The sequence below is a fragment of the Chrysochloris asiatica genome, unplaced genomic scaffold (assembly GCF_000296735.1).
Source record: "Chrysochloris asiatica unplaced genomic scaffold, ChrAsi1.0 scaffold00034, whole genome shotgun sequence".
In the NCBI taxonomy this organism is placed as follows: Eukaryota; Metazoa; Chordata; class Mammalia; order Afrosoricida; family Chrysochloridae; genus Chrysochloris; species Chrysochloris asiatica.
Window position 1 is genome coordinate 20,287,917 of NW_006408552.1, and position 21,359 is coordinate 20,309,275.

At 38.7% G+C, this 21,359-nt stretch overlaps 1 protein-coding gene across 2 annotated transcripts in view; it reads left to right on the top strand.

Annotated features, from left to right (window-relative positions):
• LCMT1 (leucine carboxyl methyltransferase 1) overlaps nt 1-21,359 on the top strand; it is an 85,776-nt gene that overhangs the window by 33,528 nt on the left and 30,889 nt on the right. The window contains exons 4-5 of one of the 2 annotated variants that reach the window (XM_006859804.1): nt 3,628-3,704; nt 12,114-12,175. In XM_006859804.1, coding sequence (XP_006859866.1) covers nt 3,628-3,704; nt 12,114-12,175 — 139 coding nt within the window. The remainder of the gene's footprint in view (nt 1-3,627; nt 3,705-12,113; nt 12,176-21,359) is intronic. The other variant, XM_006859805.1, reaches the window with a different exon arrangement.

Consider the following 21,359-nt stretch of genomic DNA (forward strand, 5'->3'; position numbering starts at 1 on the left):
TGTTTTATCAGTGGTTAAAATTGCCACTCCTGCTTGTTTTTGATTGTCATTATCTTGATTTTTAGTCTACTTCTATCTTTCTGTGTAAGATGAGTCTCTTGTAGACCGCATATAGAAGGATCCTGCTTTCTTATCCATCCTGTTTGCTCTCTTTCTCTTGACTGGTGCATCCAGTCTGTTTACATTCAGTGTAATTATCAATAGATATTAATTGATTGCTTTCATTTTGCTGTGTGTTTTGTTGTTGCACTGCTGGTTTCTTTATTCCACTTAATTTTCTACACTGAGTTCATTTTGTTTGTGGGTTTTATTTTCATTTTCATTGTTTTAATGTTTACTAAATCTTTCTGGGTTTATTTTTTAAATTTTGATGTGAAGGTATATTAATTTTCTTTAGAGTTACCCTGTAATTTACTCATTTTTTCCCATTTAAAACAGGCAATTTTCATCTTGAGATCTACTTGACTGACTCACCATTGGAAGTTCTATATCCACACTATTCCCTGTTTTTGCTTTGTACTTAACTGCATTATTAATTGGTATCTCTGGCTCCTAGTTTAAGTCTTGTAGGTTTTTCTTCTAATACTTTTGTATCTGGATTGAGCTCTGGATGGGGTTTCCCATGTATGCTAATCTCAGGTTATTGTCTGCTGTTGTTGGTTTTCAGTCCAAAGAACAGTCTTTAGTATATTAGTATATTTTGTAAAGTTGCTCTGGTTATTATAAACTCCTTTAATTTCTATTTATCTGGAAATGCCCTAATTTTGCCATCATATTTGAGAATGGTTTTGTTGGGAGTATGATTCTTGTTGGCAATTTTTTTCTTTCAGAGTTTTTGTATATGTTGTCCCACTGCCTTCTTTCCTGCATAGTTTGTGCTGAGAAATCACTTAGTCTGATTGGTTCTCCTTTGTAAGTAATTTTTGTTTTTCCTGAACTGCTTTCAGGATTCTTTCCATGCATTTGGCTTTAGAAAGTTTGATTTTCATTTGAGATCTACCCTGTTTGGGGTTCATTCTTGTATGCTTATCTTCTCATCTTTCATGATGTTAGGCTAGTTTTCTTCCAACAACTCTTTCAACAAATCTTCTTTTTGCTTTTTATTGTCTTTTCCTCTTCTGGAATTCCTATCACACATAAGTTATTTCTCTTCATGGCGTCCCATATAACACTTAGGCTTTCTTCTGATTTTTCCTTTTTTTTTTTTAGTATATTGTTATTGAGTCCTGGTGTGACGGTGTAGGGTAAGCACTGGACTGAAAGGCTGGTTTGAATTGCAAAGTTGGTGGTTCAAACTTACCAGCTTCTTCTCGATAACCCTATACAAAGATTCTGTGAGTTAGAACAGACTCGATGTTCTCTGGAAGATAGTATGGCCAGACTTTGTCTCTCATACTTCAGACATATTGTCAGGAAGTACCAGTCCCTGGAAGAGGATATCATGTTTAATAAAATGGAGAGTCAGAGAAAACGAGGAATACCCCCTAACAAGATGGATTGGCACAATGGCAGCAGCAATGGCCTCAAATATGGCTGTGACTGAGGTTGGTGCAGGACCGGGCTGTGTTTTGTTCTGTTGTGCATAGGATCGCTACTGATTGGTGCCAACTCTCTGGCACCTAACAACAGCAATATGGCATGTTAAGGAAATGGAGCAATGGAAGTGAATGTGTTACCAACTATGTTAACATAGGCAACTGAAGACACTCTCCACTGCACTTGGGACCTCTTTAAACCTTTCTCATTTGTTTCTCATCTGTTAGGTGTTGTAACAACTAATTTAATCCTTGATAATATTTTTGAGCAATTCACAGTGAGGCTTATTTGCCTCTTTGTTAAAAATATTGCCTGTCTGTAGTAGTTAAGGTGAGTTGCACAGTTTCTGAAAGTCTTTGGCGATTTTATTTTATTTTTTTAATTGGTATGAAAAGATTTTTTTCCCTAAAGTTCCATTTTTAAGAATTAATAAGTCAACAAACTACAACCCATGAGTCAAATCTGCCTGCTGCCTGTTTTGGTCAGAAGGTTTTGTTGGAACCCAGCCAGGCCCATTTATCTATGGCTACTCTTGTGCTACAACAGCAGAGTTGGACGGTTGAGTAGTTGCAACCTCCTTTTTGTAAAACACTGTGTACTTCCTACTTTAAAAAAACAAACTATGCCCACTTCCATCAGGTCGGTTCTGACTCATAGTCACAGTGATCATTAAGATTTTGTGTCAACTTGGCTAGACCAGGATTCTCAGTGGTTTAGTAGTTAAGATATAGTTTTCATCTCCATGATGAGATTTAATATAATGTAATCACCCCCATGATGTTATCTGATGCGATCAACCCTGATCTGATATAATTTTTATGTGTTGTAAATCCTTGCTTCTGTGATGTTAATGAAGCCAGATGTAATTGACAGGATTAGGGTGTATCTTGAATCAATCTCTTGAGCTGTTAAAGAGATTGAACAGGCATTGAGATCTGAGCGGGACCTAGAACCATCAGTAAAGAGGAGTCTGACTGGAGTGTGCCCTCTGGACCTGGGCTCTCTGCACTGTGAAGCTCCAAGGTGCACAGAGTTCTTTCTCCAAGACATTCTGGGCCTACAGATGCTGAAAGGAGACAAGGCCCTTTCTCCAGAGCCGACAAAGAGAGAAAGTCTACCCCTAGAGTTAGCACTGTGGGACCACTAGGCTCCTAAACTGAGAGAGAAGACAGTTCTGTTTATTCCAGGCATCCACTTGTGGTTTTTCTGTGATCACAACAATACATGACTAAGACAGTGACCTCAGAGGACAGAGCACAACTCCCCAGGAGGATTTCCAAGGCTGTAAATCTTTATGGAAGCTGACTGCCACATTTTTTCCTGAGGAGTGGCTGATGGGTTCAAACCATTAACCTTATGGTTCTCTGTTATAACTGTTGTGCCACAAGGGCAATCACCAAGGAGCTCTGGTAGCATAGTGGTTACGAGTTGGGCTGCCAACCTCAAGGTCAGCAGTTCGAAACTACCAGCGGTTCCATGGGAGAAAGATGAGGCTTTCTGCTCCTGTAAAGATTTACAGCCTCTGAAGCCCGCTGCAGGGTCGCTATGAGTAGGAACTGACTCCACGGCGCATAACCACCACCACCACCTGGGCACTCTCCAATTTCTAAAGTACTTTTTAAACTCCTCCCCACTTTATCCCAGCTGCCACTGCTCTAGTTCAAGCTTTCTTCTTGTTTGGATGATTATACCAGCTTCTTGACTTCTTTCCATGGCCCAAATAGTTAAGCGTTTAGCTACTAACTTAGAGGTTGGAGGTTTGAATCCACACAGAGGTTCCTCAGAAAAAAGTCCTGATGAGCTACTTGTGAAAAATCCCAGCCATTGATAACTGCAAGAGGACGGTTGTGCTCTGACATACACAGGGTCACCTGGAGTTGGAATGGACAGCAACTGGTAACATTTCTGCTTTCCACAGTTCCATTCTATATGTTGAAAATGGGAAACAAATTCCTGACTACATCATATGCCTGATTTAAAATCTTTTAATACCTCATTGACTTAGGTGCCCAGTTCTTGACAGATAAACAGTGATTGAGAAATGTATAAGTGAATAAATAATTATAAGGAGTATTATATGTTTTTCTCCAGGATGAAAATCTTCTCCCAAGTAAATATTTTGAAGTTGACTTTCCAATGATAGTCTCAAGAAAGATCCACAACATCAAGTAAGTATGATCTGGATTGAAAGAAAAAGCCTGATACAGTTCAGCACTAGCTCTCTAGATGCAGATTGAGAGGTAGAGACCTCATGTTAAGTCACTGCCTTCCTGTCAGGCCCTCCCCTCTTCCTTTAGTGCTTTGAACCCTCATTCCAGTGTGTTTTATAGGCTTTGAAATGAACTCTACCTTCCCTTATGACATTTTCTCTGAGCATTTTCAAAATTACTTAGGTAATAATTTGTTGCTGTTGGGTGCCATGGAATCAGTTCTGATTCATAGCAATACTGTGTACAACAGAATCAAACAGTCCCCAATCCTGCACCATTTTCACAATTGTTGTTATGTTGTCACAGTTAGTATGTTTGAGCCATTGTGAATCCATCTTACTGGAGGTCTTCCACTTTTTCACTGACCTTCTACTCTACAAAGTATGATCTCCTTATCCAGTTACTGTAGTTCTCTCGTAGTAACGTGTGTAAAGTCTCCCCATGCTTCCTTCTAAGCAGCAGTCTGGGTGTATTTCTTAAAAGACAGATTTGTTTGTTCTTTTGACAGACAGGCCAAGGTATTCTTCACCAAGACCATAGTTCAGAAGTATCAATTATTCTTTACTCTTTTTGATTCATTGCCCAACTTTCCCATGCATACAGAGTGATTGAAAAGACCATGTCTTAGATCAGACGCACTTTAGTCCTCAAAGTGACATCTTTGCTCTGAAACACTGTTAAGAGGTCTTCTGCAACAGATTTGTTCAGTGCAACATATTGCTAGATTTCTTGACTGTTGCTTCCAAGAACATTGATTGTACAGCCAAGTAAAACGGAATCCTTGACAATTTCAATTTTTTCTCCTTTTATCATAAAGTTGTTTAATGATCCAGTTGTGAGGATTTTTGCTTTCCTTACATTGAGTCATAATCCATACTGAAGGTTGTAGCTTTTGATTTTCATCAATAAATACTTCAAGTACTATTCATGTTCAGTAAGCAAGATTGTGTCATCTGTATATCGAAGGTTGTTAATGAGCCTATCTCTAATCCTGATGCCACATTCTTCTTCATATAGTCCAGTTTCTTGGATTATTTGCTTAGCGTACAGATTGAATAAGTATGATGCAACCTTCTCAATACACACCTTTCCTGATTTTGAACCATTCAGTATCCCCTTGTTAAGTTCAAATAATTGCATCTTGGATATACAGGTTTTGTATGAGCACACTTAAGTGTTTTGAGTACTCAGTCTCCGCAGTGGCATCCAAAGTTTATTATAATGCATACAGAATACCTTTGAATAGTCAATAAAACACAAGTAATAACTTTATGGTATTCTCTGCTTTAGCTAAGATGCATCTGCCGTCCACAGTGCTATCCCTTGTTCCACATCCTCTTCTGAATTCGGCTTGAATTTCTAGAGGCTAGTGTAGTGGTTACAAGTCGGGCTGCTAACCTCAAGGTCAGCAGTTTGAAAATGCCAGCTGTTCCATGGGAGAAAGATGAGGCTTCCTGCTCCCGTAAAGATTTACAGCCTCAGAAACAGGGTCAAATTGGAACCGACTCCATGGCACACAACCACCACCACCTGCTAATATACTGCTGCAATCGGTGTTGAATTATTGTCAGGCTTTCTGTTCCCATTAAAGATTTACAGCCTTGGAAACTCTGTACAGGGTTTCCATGAGTTGGAACCAACTCCATAGCGCACAGCCACTACCATCACCTGTCAGTGTACTCTGCAGTAGTTTTTGAATTATCTTCAGCATAATTTTACTTGCATGTCATACTAACAGCATTGTTTAATACTTTCCACATCCTCTTGGATCACCTTTCTTTGGAATGGGCACAAATATAGCTCCACATTTCTTGGCCTAGACTAGTGACTGCTTCCAGGGCTGTATCAGTTTGTTGAAACATTCCATCAATTTCTGGAGCCATGTTTTGCACCATTGCTTTCAGTGCAGCTTGGACCTCGTCCTTTAATACCATCCTCTGCTACCTACTGAAGTGATTGAACATTGAGCAGGTCTTTTTAGCACAGTGACTTTGTGTATTTCTTCTGGCCTCGTTCAGTATTCTGCCTATTGTTGTTAAGTGTCACAGGGTTGATTCCAACTCATAGCGACCCTGTGTAGGGTTTCTGAGGAGCAGCTGGTAAATTTGAATTGCCAACCTTACAGTTAGCAATTCCGTGCTTATCCTATAGCACCCCACCAGGACCCTTCAGTATTGCAACCCAAGGCTTGAAATATTTCTTCGGTTCTTGTAGCTTGAGAAATGCTCAGCTTCTTCTTCCCTTTTGGTTTTCTGACCACACATCTCATTATAATAATTGACTTTGTATCGCAAGCTGCCTTTGAAATGTTCTGTTCAACTCTTTGACTTCTTAATTTCTTCCATTCTCTATAACTTTTCTGTGCTCGAGAGCAAGTGTGAGAGTTTCATCTGGCATCCATTTTTGCCTTTTCTTTCTTTTCTGTCATTTTAATGACCATATGCTTTCTTCATGTATGCTGTTCTTGATATCATCCCACAACTTCTCTTATCTTTGGTTATTAGTGTTCAGTGTATCAACTCTGTTCTTGAGATGATCTCTAAATAAAATAGGTATGATAAGTCAAGGTCATGTTTTCGCTCTAATTGACTTGCTTTAAGTTTCTCTTGATCCAACCTGAACTTGTATATGAATTTGTAATTTTCATATTCCAGTCACCAGCAATTATCAATGCATTTTGACTGTATGTTTGATGAATTTCATAGAGAAAAATGTTGATAGACCTCTAAAATTTTGTCTTCATTTCTTTTAGGGCCTAACTTTGGATAATAGTCTTATAAACTGGTCTTCCTTGTATGTGTGTAGATATTATCCTATCACAGGCAGCATTATACTTTTTTTTGTTGTTGTTGGACAATTAATGCAACACCATTCGTCTTCAATTTGTCATTCTCAGCATAGTGTCCAATGCGAGTCCATCTCAGCTCACTAATGCCTTGATAATCTTTAAGCATTACATTTAATTTTTGACAACTTTCAATTTCCCTAGATTCATACTTAATACAGTCCACATTCTGATTATTAATGGATGTTTGCAACTGTTTCTTCTCTTTAGGAGTTTTTCCCTGTCAGCAAAAGAATGTCCCATTTGAGGTGGCAGCTCTTACCCAGTCCTATTTTGAGTACTTTTAGGTGGCACCTCTTCCCCAGTGCTATTATTAGAAATCAGTATTGCCATTCCTGCTTATAGCAACTTTACATATAGGTTTTCTGAGACTGTACATCTTAATGGAACAGAAAGTCTCATTTTTGTCCTGCAGAACAGTGGGTTTGAACTGCCAACCTTGTAGTTAGCAGCCCAGTGCATTCCCTACAGCATCACCAGAAATCCTTAAATTGATATTAGTAATATTTAAATATATTCAACTTGATATATTTTATCCATTCTTTGATTTTTTTTTTTTTTAGTCTATTTCTGTCTTTGTGTCTAAAGTGTGTCTTTTATAGACTGCATTCTGATATGCCCTATTTTCTTATCCATTTTGCTATTCTCATTTTTCAACACTATATCACTGCTATTCACAAGGATTTCAGGGACTAATCCCTCAGAAGTATTTATTCCTTCTTTCTACCTTGCAGTCAGAGGTCCAACACTTACCTACTGCACCACACCCGGAGTCCATTTGGAAGTTTAACAGGTTACAGTTCAGAGTCAGCAATGATCAGGGCATAGTTCCTGTACTATGACAGCACCTCTTCTGCTGTGCCCACAGGTAGGCCTCTCTCTGGCCCTTGAACCTTTGGCCTGGCCTCTCCCCTGCTCTGTCATTATTATCAAGATTGTTTAAGTCTTCTGATAAATATCCACAGGGCACATCACTCCATTAAAAACCTCTGCCTGAAGGAAGTCACTTCGGGCTCCTTGGATCAACAAACCTGTTGTTACGTTCCATTGAGTCAGTTCCAACTCATAACAGCCCCATGCACAACAGAACGAAACACTGCCTGGCCCTGCACTGTCTTCACAATTGTTCTATTTAGACTCATTGTGGCTCCCACTGTGGTAGCCCATCTGCTTGGGGATCTCCCTCTGTTTTTGCTGACCCTCGTTTTTTCAAAGCATGAGGTCTATCTCCAGGAACTGGTTGCTCCTGACAAAATGTTCAAAGTATGAGAGATGAAATCTCAACATCCTTGCTTATAAGGAGCATCCTGGCTGGACATCTTCCAAGACAGATTTGTTTGTTCTTCTGACAGGATTCTTGGCAAGCACCATAATTCTAATGCATTGATCTTCTACGGGCTTCCTTATTGATTGTCCAACTTTCACATGCATATGTTGTTGTTAGTGACATCGAGTCAGTTTTGACTCATTGCAACCCTCTATAGAGGTGATTGAAAACACCATGCCTTGAGACAGGTGCACCATAGTCCTCATAGTGACATCTTTGCTTTTGAACACTTTAAAGAGGTAGTTGTTCGAACAGAACATGGGAACACTGAATGTTTTAAAATTAAGAAAGGTGTGGGGCAAGGTTGTATTCTTTCATCATACTTATTCAACCTGTATGCTGAGCAAATAATCCGAGAAACTGGGTTCTGTGAAGAAAAACGTGGCTGAAGGATTGGAGGAAGACTCATTAACAACCTATGATACGCAGATGATATAACCTTGCTTGCTGAAAGTGAAGAGGACTTAAAACACTTACTGATAAAGATCAAAGAGCACAGTCTTCTGTATGGATTACATCTCAATGTAAAGAAAACAAAAATCCTCACCACTGGACCAGTAAACAACATTCTTATCAACGGAGGAAAGATTGACGCTGTCAAGGACTTCATTCTTCTTGGATCAACTGTCAACATTCACAGAAGCAGCAGTCAGGAGATCAGACAACGTATTGCATTAGGGAAATTTGTTACACAAGACCTTTTTAAAGTGTTGAAGAGCAAAGATGTCAGCTTGAGGACTAAAGTGCGCCTGACCCAAGCCATGGTGTTTTCAATAACCTCATATGCATGCAAAAGCTGGACAGTGAATAATGAAGACTGTAGAAGAATTGATGCCTTTGCGTTATGGTGTTGGAGGAGAATATTGAAAGTGCCATGGGCTGCCAAAAGAACCTATAGATCTGTTTTGGAAGAAGTGCAGCCAGAGTGCTCCTTAGAAGCCAAGATGGCCAAACTTCGTCTCTAATACTTTGGGCATATTGTCAGGAGGGACCAGTCGCTGGAGAAGGATATCATGTTTGGTAAGGTGGAGGGTCAGAGAAAAAGAGGAAGACCCCCCCAACGAGATGGATTGGCCAAGTGGCAGCATCGATCGAGTCAAGCGTGGCAATAGTGAGGTTGGCCCAGGATCGGGCAGTGTTTTGTTCTGCTGTGCATAAGGTTGCTATGAGTCTTTACCGACTCAATGGCACCTAATAACAACAAAGAGGTCTTTTGCAGCAGATTTGCCTAATTCAGTTCATTGTATGATTTCCTTACTGTTGCTTCCATGATTGTTGATTGTGAATTCAAGCAAAATGAAGTTTTTGACTTCAATCTTTTCTCCAATGAGGAAGATTTGTGTTTCTTTTACTCTGAGGTGCCATCTATAGTGAAGGCTGTAGTTTTTGATCTTCATCAGTAAGTATTTCAAGTTGTGTGTTTCAAACTGCAAGGTTTTGTCATCTGCCTATTCACACACTTGTTAATGAGTCTTCTTCCAATCCTGATGCCACATTCTTCTTCATATAATCCAGTTTCTTGGATTATTTGCTGAACATACAAATTAAATAAGTGAAAAAATACAGCCCTGGTGCACTGATTCCCTGATTCAAAACCATTCAGTGTTCCCTCACAAAACCTAGTTCCCCCAGTTATGTGCCTGGAGGTACCATACTCTACAGCAAGCCTCCTTCCCAGAGTCACGCAGCTTTCCTGGCTCTGTGGACTGTGAAGCTCACCTCTCTGTCTCGGGCTCTGGCTCTTGGTTCTGCTGCTCCTCATCTTCCACTCCTCCAGGGCCACAGCTCTCCGTTTGCAGGGATTTCGAGGTCCAAAGGATGCACTCCACTCCTGGCTGTTCTGTGATGGTAGTTGTTGTTATTCTATTAAGTGCCATCAAATTGCTTCCAACTCATAGAGACCCTGTATAGCGTTTCCCAGCTTTTAAATCTTTGAGGGAGCAGAAAGCCTCATCTTTCTCCCATGGTGGGCTTGAACCACTTTTGACCTTGTGGTTCGCAGTGCAGTGCTTATCCCATGGAGCCACTGTGCTGTTAGTGAGATTTCCTTTTTCCTGCTTCTGAGATGACTCATTTTATACATATTAGAGTTACGCGTTTTTACAATCACAATTAATTCTGGTAACCACTCACAAATGAATCATATAATCCTATCAGTATATTCTCCTACCTTCTCTTATGTCAAGTCCAGCAGGGCAAAAACATTGTTTGATGGGAGGTACAAAAACTATGAATGTAAGAGCTATATGGTGTCATTCATTGTCCTGCAGCCTCTGTATCTTGGATGATTTCTGGGCGGTGTTATTACAACACTCTTGCGGATTCTGTATCCAAAGAACACCCTTTGATACTACATGTAAATTTGGTCTGAGTTTTACAGATTCATTTTAATTTCTGTTTATCTGGAATTATCCTAATATTACCATTATATTTGAAGGATAAGTTTTACAAGTATATGATTTTGGGTTGGCAATTTTTTTCCCCCCAAGTTTTATAAACTGACACCCCTTTTGGTCTTTTCTTTCCTTCCTTTCTTTTAAATACTTGTTTCCTTTCTTATTGTATAATGCTCTTGAAGCTATCCTGCCATTCCTCTCATCCCTGGCCATTAGTGTTTAGTGTATCAAATCATTTCTTGAGATGATCTCTAAATTCAGATGGGATATTTTGTTGTTAAGTATCACATCAACTTGGTTCTGGTACTTAGTGACCCTGGTTTCCAAGGAGCAACTGGTGCATTTGAACTGTTGCCCTTGTGGTTCACAGTCCAGTGCTGATATGGGATATGCTGTCGTTGTTGTTAAGTGTTGTCGAGTTGGTTCCAAAGAGTGTTGGGTGAGCTTGAACCATCAATCTTGTTCAACCCTACTTTGCTCAAGGGTATCTTTTGGATTTTGTGGACTTGTTTTAATTTTCTGTAGCTGCAACCTGAACTTGCATATGAGTAATTTATGGTCTGTTTCACAATTGGTTCCTGGCCTTGTTTTGGCTGGTGATACTGACCTTCTCCATTGTTTCTTTCTAGCGATTTAGTTAATTTGATTCTTTGTGTTCCACCTAGCAAGGTACATGTGTATAGTTGCCATTTATGTTGTTGAAAAACCTGTATTTGTAATGAATAAAGTATTGGTCTTGCAAAATTCTATCAGCTTCATTTCTGTCACCAATACCATATTTTTCAACTACCAATCTTTCTTTTTTGTTTCCAGCTTTTGTATTCACCAATAATTATCAATGCATTTTGACTGCAGGCTTCATCAATTTCAAACTGAAGAAGCTGGTAGAATTCTTCAGTTTCTTCGTTATTGCCTTTATTGGTTGGTGTGTAAATTTGAATCATAATCATAGCAACTGGTTTTTCTTGTAAGCATATGGATAGTAACCTATCATGGACAGCATTGTACTTCACGATAAATCTTGAAATACTCTTTTTAATAATGAGCACAGTGCTGTTCATCTTCAGTTTATCATAAAATGCGTAGGAAACCATATAATTGCCCAACTTAAAATGGCCAATGCCAGTCCCTTTCAGTTCTCTAATGCCTGTGATATTGATCTTTATGCACTCCATTTCATTTCTAATGACTTCCAATTTTGCTACATTCATATTTCGTACATTTCACATTTTGAGTATTAATGGATATTTGCAGCTGTTTATTCTCATTTTGAGTTGTGCCTCAGCAGCAAATGAAGGTATTAAAAGTTTGGCTCCATCCTCATCATTAAGATCAACTCTAGTTTGAGGAGGCACCCCTTCCCCAGTTGTATTTGGAGTGGCGTCTCAGCTGAGAGCTCGTCTTCCAGCACTATGTCAGACAGTGTCCCCGTGCTGTTCATAAGGTTTCCAGTGGCTTACCTGTCAGAAAGAGCCTGCCTCTTCATCTGGAAGATCTGCTGAAACCTGTCCACCATGGGTAACCCTGCTGGGATTCAAAATACTTGTGACATAGCTTCCAGACTCACAGCAACACACAAGCCACCACCGTAAGGCAAACTGACAGATGATCACTATAGGATAAACACTGGACTGCTCACTGCATGACTGCAGCCATTCCTTGGAAATCCTATACAGGGTCACTATGAGTCAGAACTGACCTGTCGGTACTTAACAACAGTATTTATGTGACGTGTCTATAGACTTACACAGTTTTGCAGTTTATCAGCTATTTGACTCATCTTCCTTATATTTCCTTAGATCCAAGCCTCCTCTATCAAAACCTGTTGTAGAATTGCATTCAGAGGACACAATTCAAATAGGCAAGTATCTTCAACCGAAATCATACAATACGAATTCTATGACTCTCTTTGCTTTTTCCTCCCCCACTTTTTTTTTTTTTAAAGAAGTGTGTATGTGTGATGTCACTCAGCACATACTGCTGCTGAGCTGACACATACTCATATATCCTTGTATCTTGGCCACCATGAAGGAATTCAAGAAATTTGTTTGTATTACCTTCCTTAGATATCCATAGTTCCCAATCTAAAATATTTTTTTAAACTAGTTTAAGAATATGAATTAATTGTTAACATTTCAAAATCAGAGATTCCTCCAGAAATCTTGATTTTCAGGTTTCCTTCCAAAAGTGGTGATTGGTATTTGTGCACGATTGAGTCAGTTCTGACTTATAGTAACCCGGGTGTTGGTTCCTAAGATTGTAAATCCTTATGGGAGCAGAAAGGCCCAATAATTATAGATGCTTATATGGAGTCCTTGCAAAGAATGGGAATTTCAGAACACTTAATTGTGCTCATGAGCAGCCTGTACATAGACTAAGAGGCAGTCATTTGAATGAAACAAGGGATACTAAATGGTTTAAAATCAGGAAAGATATGTGTCAGGATTGTATTTTTCACTGTATTTATTCAATCTGTATACTGAGCAAATAATCCAAGATGCTAGTCTACATGAAGATGAGTACAGCATCAGGATTTGGAAGATGACCTATTAACAATTAGCAATATGCAGACGATAACAACCTTGCTTGCTGGAATTGAAGAGGACTTGAAGCACTAATTAATGCAAATCAAAAAGTAAAGTCTACAATATGGGTTACAGTTTAATGTAAAGAAAACAGAAATCTTCACAACTAGACCAATAAGTAATATCATGAAGAATGGAGGAAAAATCAAAGTTGTCAAAGATTTCATTTTACTTGGAACCACAATCAGTGTTCATGGAAACAGCAGTTAAGAAATCAAAGAGTGTATTGCTTTGGGAAAATCTGCAGAAAACATTTTGATAACCTCATATGCATGCAAAAGGTGGACAATGAGTAAGAAAGACTAGAGAGTAATTGATGCATTTGAATTATGGTGTTGGTAGAGAAATTGAAAGTACCATGGACTATCAGAAAAGCAAACAAATTTGTTTGGGAAGAAGTACAGCCAGAGTGCTCCTTAGAATCTGGGATGGTGTAACTTCATATCCCATACTTTGGCCTTGTTGTCAGGAAGTCAGGAAGGACCAGTCCCTGGAGAAGGATACCATGGTTGGTAAAGTAGAGAGGGTCAGTGATAGAGTCAGACCCTCAATAAGATGGATTGACACAGTGGCAGTAACAATGGGCTGAAACATGACAAAAATTGTGAGGCTTGTACAGGATCTGGAAGCCTGTACTAAGAGGAGTCACTGGGAATCAAAACCAACTCCGCAACACTTGGTTGGCTGTGTGCCATCTGGTTGGTTTCGACTCATAGCAACCCTGTATAGGACTTTTATGACTTTGAAACATTATAGGAATAGAAAACTTCTTCTTTCTCCTTCTGAGCACCTGGTGGACTCAAACTCACTAAGTCGCAAGGATTCCTAGCAACAATAATTTTAGCACTATGAAGTTTTCAACTCCATAAATATGTTATCTCTTTATGTATTTTATTCTAATTTCTTTTCAGTTACAGAGGTTAAAAATAAAATCAGGAGGCACAGAGTTCTGATATATATGTAATTTTAATAAAATATGTATATTTATAAGCATATTTCATGCCTGGCGTGTAAAGATTCAACAAATTCTTGTTAAATGAATGAATCCATGCTTCCATATATAGAGATTTAGATCTAATTTTAATGTATAGTGAATTTATATTTATTGTTTAGCAACTTGCTCTTTTCACACCTTAGTAAAACATGATCATCTTTTCATGCCAGCATATGTAGGTTTGCTTTATTATTTTTAATGGTTTCATATGTTGTTGTTGCTAAGTGCCTTCGAGTCGGTTATACTCCATTTTAAATAAAATTCCATTTTATTTAATTATTCCATATTGACAGCATTTAGATTGTTGCCTTCTCTATGTTTTATATTAAACAATGGTGTTATGAATATATGTGTATGTGCAAGAGTTGCTAGTTCAAAGAATTGCAAAATGTACATTCTAATAGGTGCTGTCAGTCTCCACCACTCATCACTTTGTTACACTGTGGTGGCTTGCATGTTGCTGTGATTCTGGAAGCTATGCCACCAGTATTTAAAATACCAGCAAAATCACCGAAAATGGACAGGCTTCAGCTGAGTTTCCAGAAAGACAGACTAGCAAGGAAGGACAGATTACTTCCGAATACTTAGTCAATGAAAACCTTATGAATGGCAGTGGAACGCTGTTATATAACACCAGAACGCAGAATATTGAGACATGATGAAGAACACCAGAATATTGTCAGATAGAATGCCGGAAGATGAGCCCTTCAGGTTGGAAGCCACTCAGAATACTACTGGGGAAGAGCTGCCTTCTCACAGTAGAGTTGACTGTGATGATGCAAATGGAGTTACGTTTTCAGGACCTTCATATGCCGATGGGGCACTATTCAAAACGAGAAGAAACAGCTGTAAATCTCCAATGTAGAGATGCTAAAGCAAGTGGGAAAAATGAGGAGGTAATAGAGCTGAACAGAAAATTTCAAAGGGCAGCTTGAGAAGACCAAGTCAAATATTATAGCAAAGATCTGGAATTTGGAAAACAAAAGGGGAGAACACACCCAGCATTTCTCAAACGGAGGGAACTGAAGAAAATATTCATGCTCTGACTTGCAATACTGAAGGATTCTTTGCCAGAGGTTGAAGCACGATTCAGACGTCGAACGATGCGATATCATTGCTGATGTCAGATGGATTTTGGCTGAAAGCAGAAAATACCTGTGCTTTATTGACTACCCGAAGGCTTTTCGATTTTGTGGATGATGACAAGCTCTGGACAGCACTACAGAGAATCTGAGTATTCAGGAACATTTCATTGTACTCATGAGGATCCTGTACATAGATCAAGAAGCAGTTGTTTGAACATAACAAGGGATCACTGAATGATATAAAATTAGGAAGATTTGTGCCAGAGTTGTATTCTTTCATCATATTTAATCAGTCTGTATGCTGAATAAATAATTCGAGAAGCTGGATTATATAAAGAAAAACGTGGCATCAGGATTGGGTAAAGACTCATTAGCAACCTGCGATATGCAGATGATACAAGTTTACTTGCTGAAAGCAAAGAAGACTTCAAATACATACTTAATGAAGAATAAAGACCACATTTTTGGTTTGGATTGCACCTCAGGATAAAGAAAAGAAAAGTCCTCCCAATTAACTTAATAAATAACATCATGATAAATGGAGAAAAGCTTAAAGTTGTTAAAAACTTAATTTTGCTTAGATCAACCACCAACATTTATGTAGTGAAAAAGGTGTGAAAAGAGCAAGTTGACAAGTCAAAAAATCAAGTGACATATTGCACTAGGCTAATCTGCTGCAGAAGACCTATTTAAGTGTTCAAGAGCCAAAAAAAAAAAGTTTGAGGATTAAGGTGCACCTGACCCCAAGCTTTGGTATTTTCAATAAACTCATATGCATGTGAAAGTTGTATAGTGAATAAGAAACTGATGCGTTTGAATTACAGTGTTGGAGGAGAATATTAAAGGCATCATGGATTGCCAAAACAACAAACGAATTTCTGTGCTGGGAGAAGTAAAGCCAGAATGCTCCTTAAAAACCAGGATGGTCAGACTTCATCTCTCATACTTCAGACTTATAATCAGGAGGGACCAGTTCCAGGAGAAGGACATCCATCGTGCTTGGTAAAGTGCCGGCTCAGTGTAAAAGGGGACGACCCCTAGTGAGCTGAATTGACACAATGGCACCAGCAATAGGTTCAATGAGCAACAATTGTGAGGTTGGCACAGGACCAAGCGGTGTTTGTTCTTTTGTACTTACAGTCGGTATGTAACGGTGATGAATCGGTATGCAGTGATGCTACCTAACCATAACACAATAGCTAATCTTCTCTACAAGTCCCTTAATACTAATTTATAGCTTCAGTGAAATGGGTGAGGGTTCTCTTTCCATATGCCCTCAGTACCTCTGTATATTTTTATAATTTTAAAATTCCTAAATCTGATATGCTAAAATGATGTCTTGATATATAAAAAATATTTATGACTTTGAAGGCTCCTGCATGGTGGTTCTTTTCTTAGTTATATTGCTCTTTGGGACTTCATTATTATAAATTTTCTTGTCATTTCTTTTGTTGTTTTCCTGTATGGTTTGGTTGTTGTTGGATTACTTTTTCTCTGCTGTTTATGTTGGCTGGTTGAGAGTATGGTCAAGTCAGTTTCCAACTCATAGCACCCTCTGAGGCTGTAAATCTTTTTGGTAACAGAAAGCCTCATCTTTTCTTCTGCTCAGCTCTGGTGGGTTTGCACTGCCAACCTTGTAGTTAGTAGTCCAGTGCTTATCCTGTAGCACGGCCCACTCTCCTTTTCTAAGAGCCCTTTATGAGATGTTCTTTCAAGGTTCTTTTTCAATCAGTTTATTACAGGGTTTGTGTTTTTTTTAAGTTTTTTAATTTTATATTTGTATCTCATGAAAGCGAATTTTTCAGTCCTATTCTTTATAGAGTTTTTCACTTTGGTGTCATACAAGAAAGAAAAATTTAAATAAAAATGTGAATGAAAATTTGAGAAAAGTGATAGGTGACAATAAACAGAGATTTCATTAGAAAAGTGACCCTTTTATTAATTAAGCCTTTATTAATTAAGGCTATGATTGTAAGTGGCATCAGTATGTATCGGTAAGAAAATAAAAGTGTGTTTACTCAGGGTAAAAAAATGGAAAGTTTATAAAAAGACACTCATGGAAAATAAGCCAGAATGAAGTTTTTGAAAAGTAAATCAGGTTCTTTTCTGATTTGGAAATCTGTAGTGGTGGTGGTTATGCAACATGAGGAGTGTGGTTAGTGTGGCTGGGTTGGACTTGGAAAAATAGCCAAAATGGCAAATGTTAAAAAAACTATGAGAGAATACTTATTAAAGAGAGAGAGAGAGTATACCAAGTTCTGTCAGTCCATGTGTAAAACCGCCTACATGATAGGCCCCATGTGGTTAGTCAGGCCCCTGTGTGCGTCCTGATTTTATTTTCAGCCACAGTAACTAGGATCTGACTACATATTTCCAGCTGTCCCCCGAATATGCCAAGCTTACTCTTACTTTCAAGTCTTTTTTTATATACTTTTGCTTGACCTGGTAGAGAGTGATAGAGAGATACTGTATCTCTCTACCACTAATCTTTCATTTGACTATTTTCTTCTCATCATTCAGGTCTCAATTCAGCTGTTCTCTCCTCAGAGAGGTCCTCCCAGACCACCTAAGTGTAAGACTGGCATTTCTACTATTCAGAGAGATAGATTGCTTCTAACAAAGCAAGCTTAAGGAAAGAAGGAGAATTGTACATTCAATGAACTAAAAAAGCCAGTTTTGATCTTAAAGAGGTGAATGGTTTAAGATGAAGTTGAAGAAGACTGAATTATATAGGTCTCACATTCTAATCTGTTCTAAGGGGTGTGGCACTGTGGGTTAATGCGCTGGAATGCAGCAGAGTCAGTTTGAACGGCAAGGTTGACAGTTCAAACTCACCAGTCACTTCTTGGAAACCCTATACAGGGTTGCTATGGGTCAGAAGCAACTCAATGGCATTTAACAACAGATACCTGTTATACACTCCCTACATGTAACACTCTTTACTTCTTGGTAGCATTTACCACACCTGTCCTTGTTCACATTCCTTCCAGGCTGGATTATAAACCCTCTTAAGATAGGGACCATTTCTTCTTCATCAATTTTATTCCCAAAACTTGGTTTTATGCTCCACATACAATGAGAAGAACTCTCAGTCAGTCAGTCCTGTGCCAACTTCACAATTGCTGCCACACTTGTGCCCATTACTGCTACCACTGTGCCAATCTTCCTCTTTTTCACTGACCTTCCACTTTATCAAGCTTAACCCCTTCCAGGGACTGGTTCCTCCTGATAATATGTCCAAAGCATAGGAGATGAAGTTTGGCCATTGTGGCTATACATCTTCCAACACGGATTTGTTTTTGTTGTTTTGGCAGTTCATGGTACTTTTAATATTCTCCTCCAAAACCATACTTTACATGCATCAATTCTTCTACAGTCTTTCTTATTCATTGTCCAACTTTCACATGCTTAGGAGGTTGTTGAAAATACCATGGCTTGGGTCAGAATCATCTTAGTCTTCAAACTGACATCTTTGCGCTTGATCGCTTTAAAAAAATCTGCAGCAGATTTTCCTAAATGCAATATGATGTTTGATTTCTTGACTGCTGCTTCCATGAGTGTTGATGGTTGATCCGAGCAAAATTAAGTCTTTGACAACTTTAGTCTTTTCTCCGTTTATCTTGATATCATGTCTTGGTCCAGTGGTGAGGATTTTTGTTTTCTTTACATTGAAGTACAACCCATAGTGAAGGCTGTGGTCTTTGATCTTCATCAGTAAGGATTTTAACTCCTCTATGCTTTCAGCCAGCAAGGTTATGTTGTCTGCATATCGCAGGTTGTTAATGAGACTTCCTCCAACCCTGGTGCCACGTTTTTTCATATAATCCAGTTTCTCAAATGATTTGCTCACATGCAGATTGAATAAGTATGGTTAAAGAACTCAACTCTGGCTCACACCTTTCCTAATTTTAAACCATTCAGTGTTTCCTTGTTCTGTTCAAACAACTGCCTCTTGATCTATGTACACGTTCCTCATGAGCACAATTAAGTGTTTCAGAATAGTCATTCTCCACAATGTTGTCCATAGCTTGTCAGGATCCACAAAATCAAAAGCCTTTGCATAGTCAAGAAAGTAAACATCTTTCTGGTATTCTCTGCTTTCAGCCACAATCCATTTGACATCAGCAATAATACTCCCATTCCACCTCCTCATCTGGGTCCAGCATGAACCTCTGGAAATTCTCTGTCAATGTATTGTTGCAGCTGTTTTTTAAATACCTTTAGAAAAATATTACTTGCATGTGGTAGTAATGATTTTGTCCAATGACTTCCACATTCCGTTGGGTCACCTCTCTTTGGAATGGGCACAGGTATGGATGTCTTCCAGTCAGCTGTCCAGGTAGCTAGCTGTCTTCCAAATTTCTTGGTATAGATGAGTGTGTGCCTCCAGTGCCGTAGCAGTTTATTGAGAGATTTCAATTTGTATCCCTTCAATTCCAGGAGCATTGTTCCTTGCCAATGCCATCAGTGCACCTTGGACATCTTCCTTCAGTATCATTAGCTCTTGATCATATGCTACCTCTTAAAATGGTTGAACATTGACCATTCTTTTTTGGTATAGTGACTCTGTAGATTCCTTCCATTTTATTTTGATGCTTTCTACACCATTCAGTATTTTGTCCATAGTATCCTTCAGTATTGCAAGTCGAGGCTTGCATTTTTTTCTTCAGTTCCCTCAGTTTGAAAAATGCTGAGTGTGTTCTTCCCTTTTGGTTTTCTAACTCCAGGATTTGCACATTTCATTATAATATTTGACTTTGTCTTCTCTAGCTGCCCTTTGAAATTTTCTGTTCAGCTCTTTTACCTCCTCATTTCTCCCATTTGCTTTAGCATCTCTACACTAGAAAGCAAGTCTCTTCTGACATCCACTTTCATTATTTTCTTCTTTCTTGTCTTCTTAAGGACCTTTGACTTTCTTCTTCTATAATGTTCTTGATGTCACCCTACAATTCTTCTGTTCTTCAGTCGTTAGTGTCTTATTCATCAAACCTATTGTTGAGATGATCTCTAAATTCACGTGTTTTGAGATGATCTCTAAGTTCAAAGTCATATTTTGACTCTCAAGAAATTGTTTAAATTTTCATAAGCTCTAGCCTGAACTTGCATGTAAGCAAATGATAGCCTTTTCCACAGTCTGCTCCTGGCCTTGCTTCAGCTGATGATATGGAATTTTCTACCATATCTTTCCACATTTGTAGTGAGTTTCATTTCTTTGTATTCCAACTGGCTTGGTTCATGTGTATTGTCATCTTTTATGTGTTTTTAAAATGAATAAGTCATTGGTCTTGCAAAGTTCTGTCATGTGATCTCTAGCATCATTTCTACCACCAAGGCCAAATTTTCCTCTTGGTTTCCAATATGTGCATTCCAATTGTCAGTAGACATCAATACATATTGATGTATGTATGATCAATTTCGGAGTAAAGAAGTAAAGGTAGAATTGTTTAGTTTTACCATCACTGGCTTTGGTGATTGGTGCATAAATTTGAATAATAGTGATATTAAGTAGTCTTCTTTGTAGGAGCACCACCATCTATATGCCTACAAGGAAGCATGGATTTGAACCACCACCTTGTGTTTAGGTGTTTAGCAGTAGAATGCTATCCTGTAGTGCCAAACCAGGACCCCAGAACCATATTTTTGCTGTTAAGTGCCACCAAGTTAGTTCCAACTCCTAGCGACCCTATATAGAGTTTCAAAGGAGTGGCTTACAGGTTTGAACCACAGTGCTATATTAATGTTGTAGTTGTTAGGTGCCATCAAATCGGTACTGACTCATAGCAATCCTGTGCACACCAGAAAGAAACACTGCATGGTCTTACGCCAGCCCCATAATCGTTGCTACATTTGAGCCCATCATTGCTGCCACTGTGCCAATCCATCTCATTGGGGCTCTTCCTCTTTTTCTCCAACCCTCCATTTTACCAAACATGATATCCTTCTCCAGAGACTGACCCCTCCTGACAATGTGTCTGAAGTATGAGAGGCGAAGCTGGCCATCGTGGCTTCCAGGGAACATTCTGGCTGTACTTCTTCCGACTCAGATTGGTTTGTTCTTTTGGCAGATGTACTTTTAATAGTGCGTATTAGTATATGAGAAAGATGTACATAAACTGAAAAAGCAAGTACTATTTTTATTTCACATTTAAGTAGCTACAATTACTAATAGAATGTGTGCTTCTGTTGAGAACTATACAACTGCACCGTAGAATCCAATTAGACATCGCCACCCTTGTTTCCTTTTCCTCAGTAATGTTTATATGGTTTGTATGTTACTCCGTCCTGTGCCATCTTTACAACATCTAAAACACAGCTTCCCAAGATGGGATACCATTAAAAGGAATGAAGAATGATCTAATGTTAAAATTGTGGATTACTTTG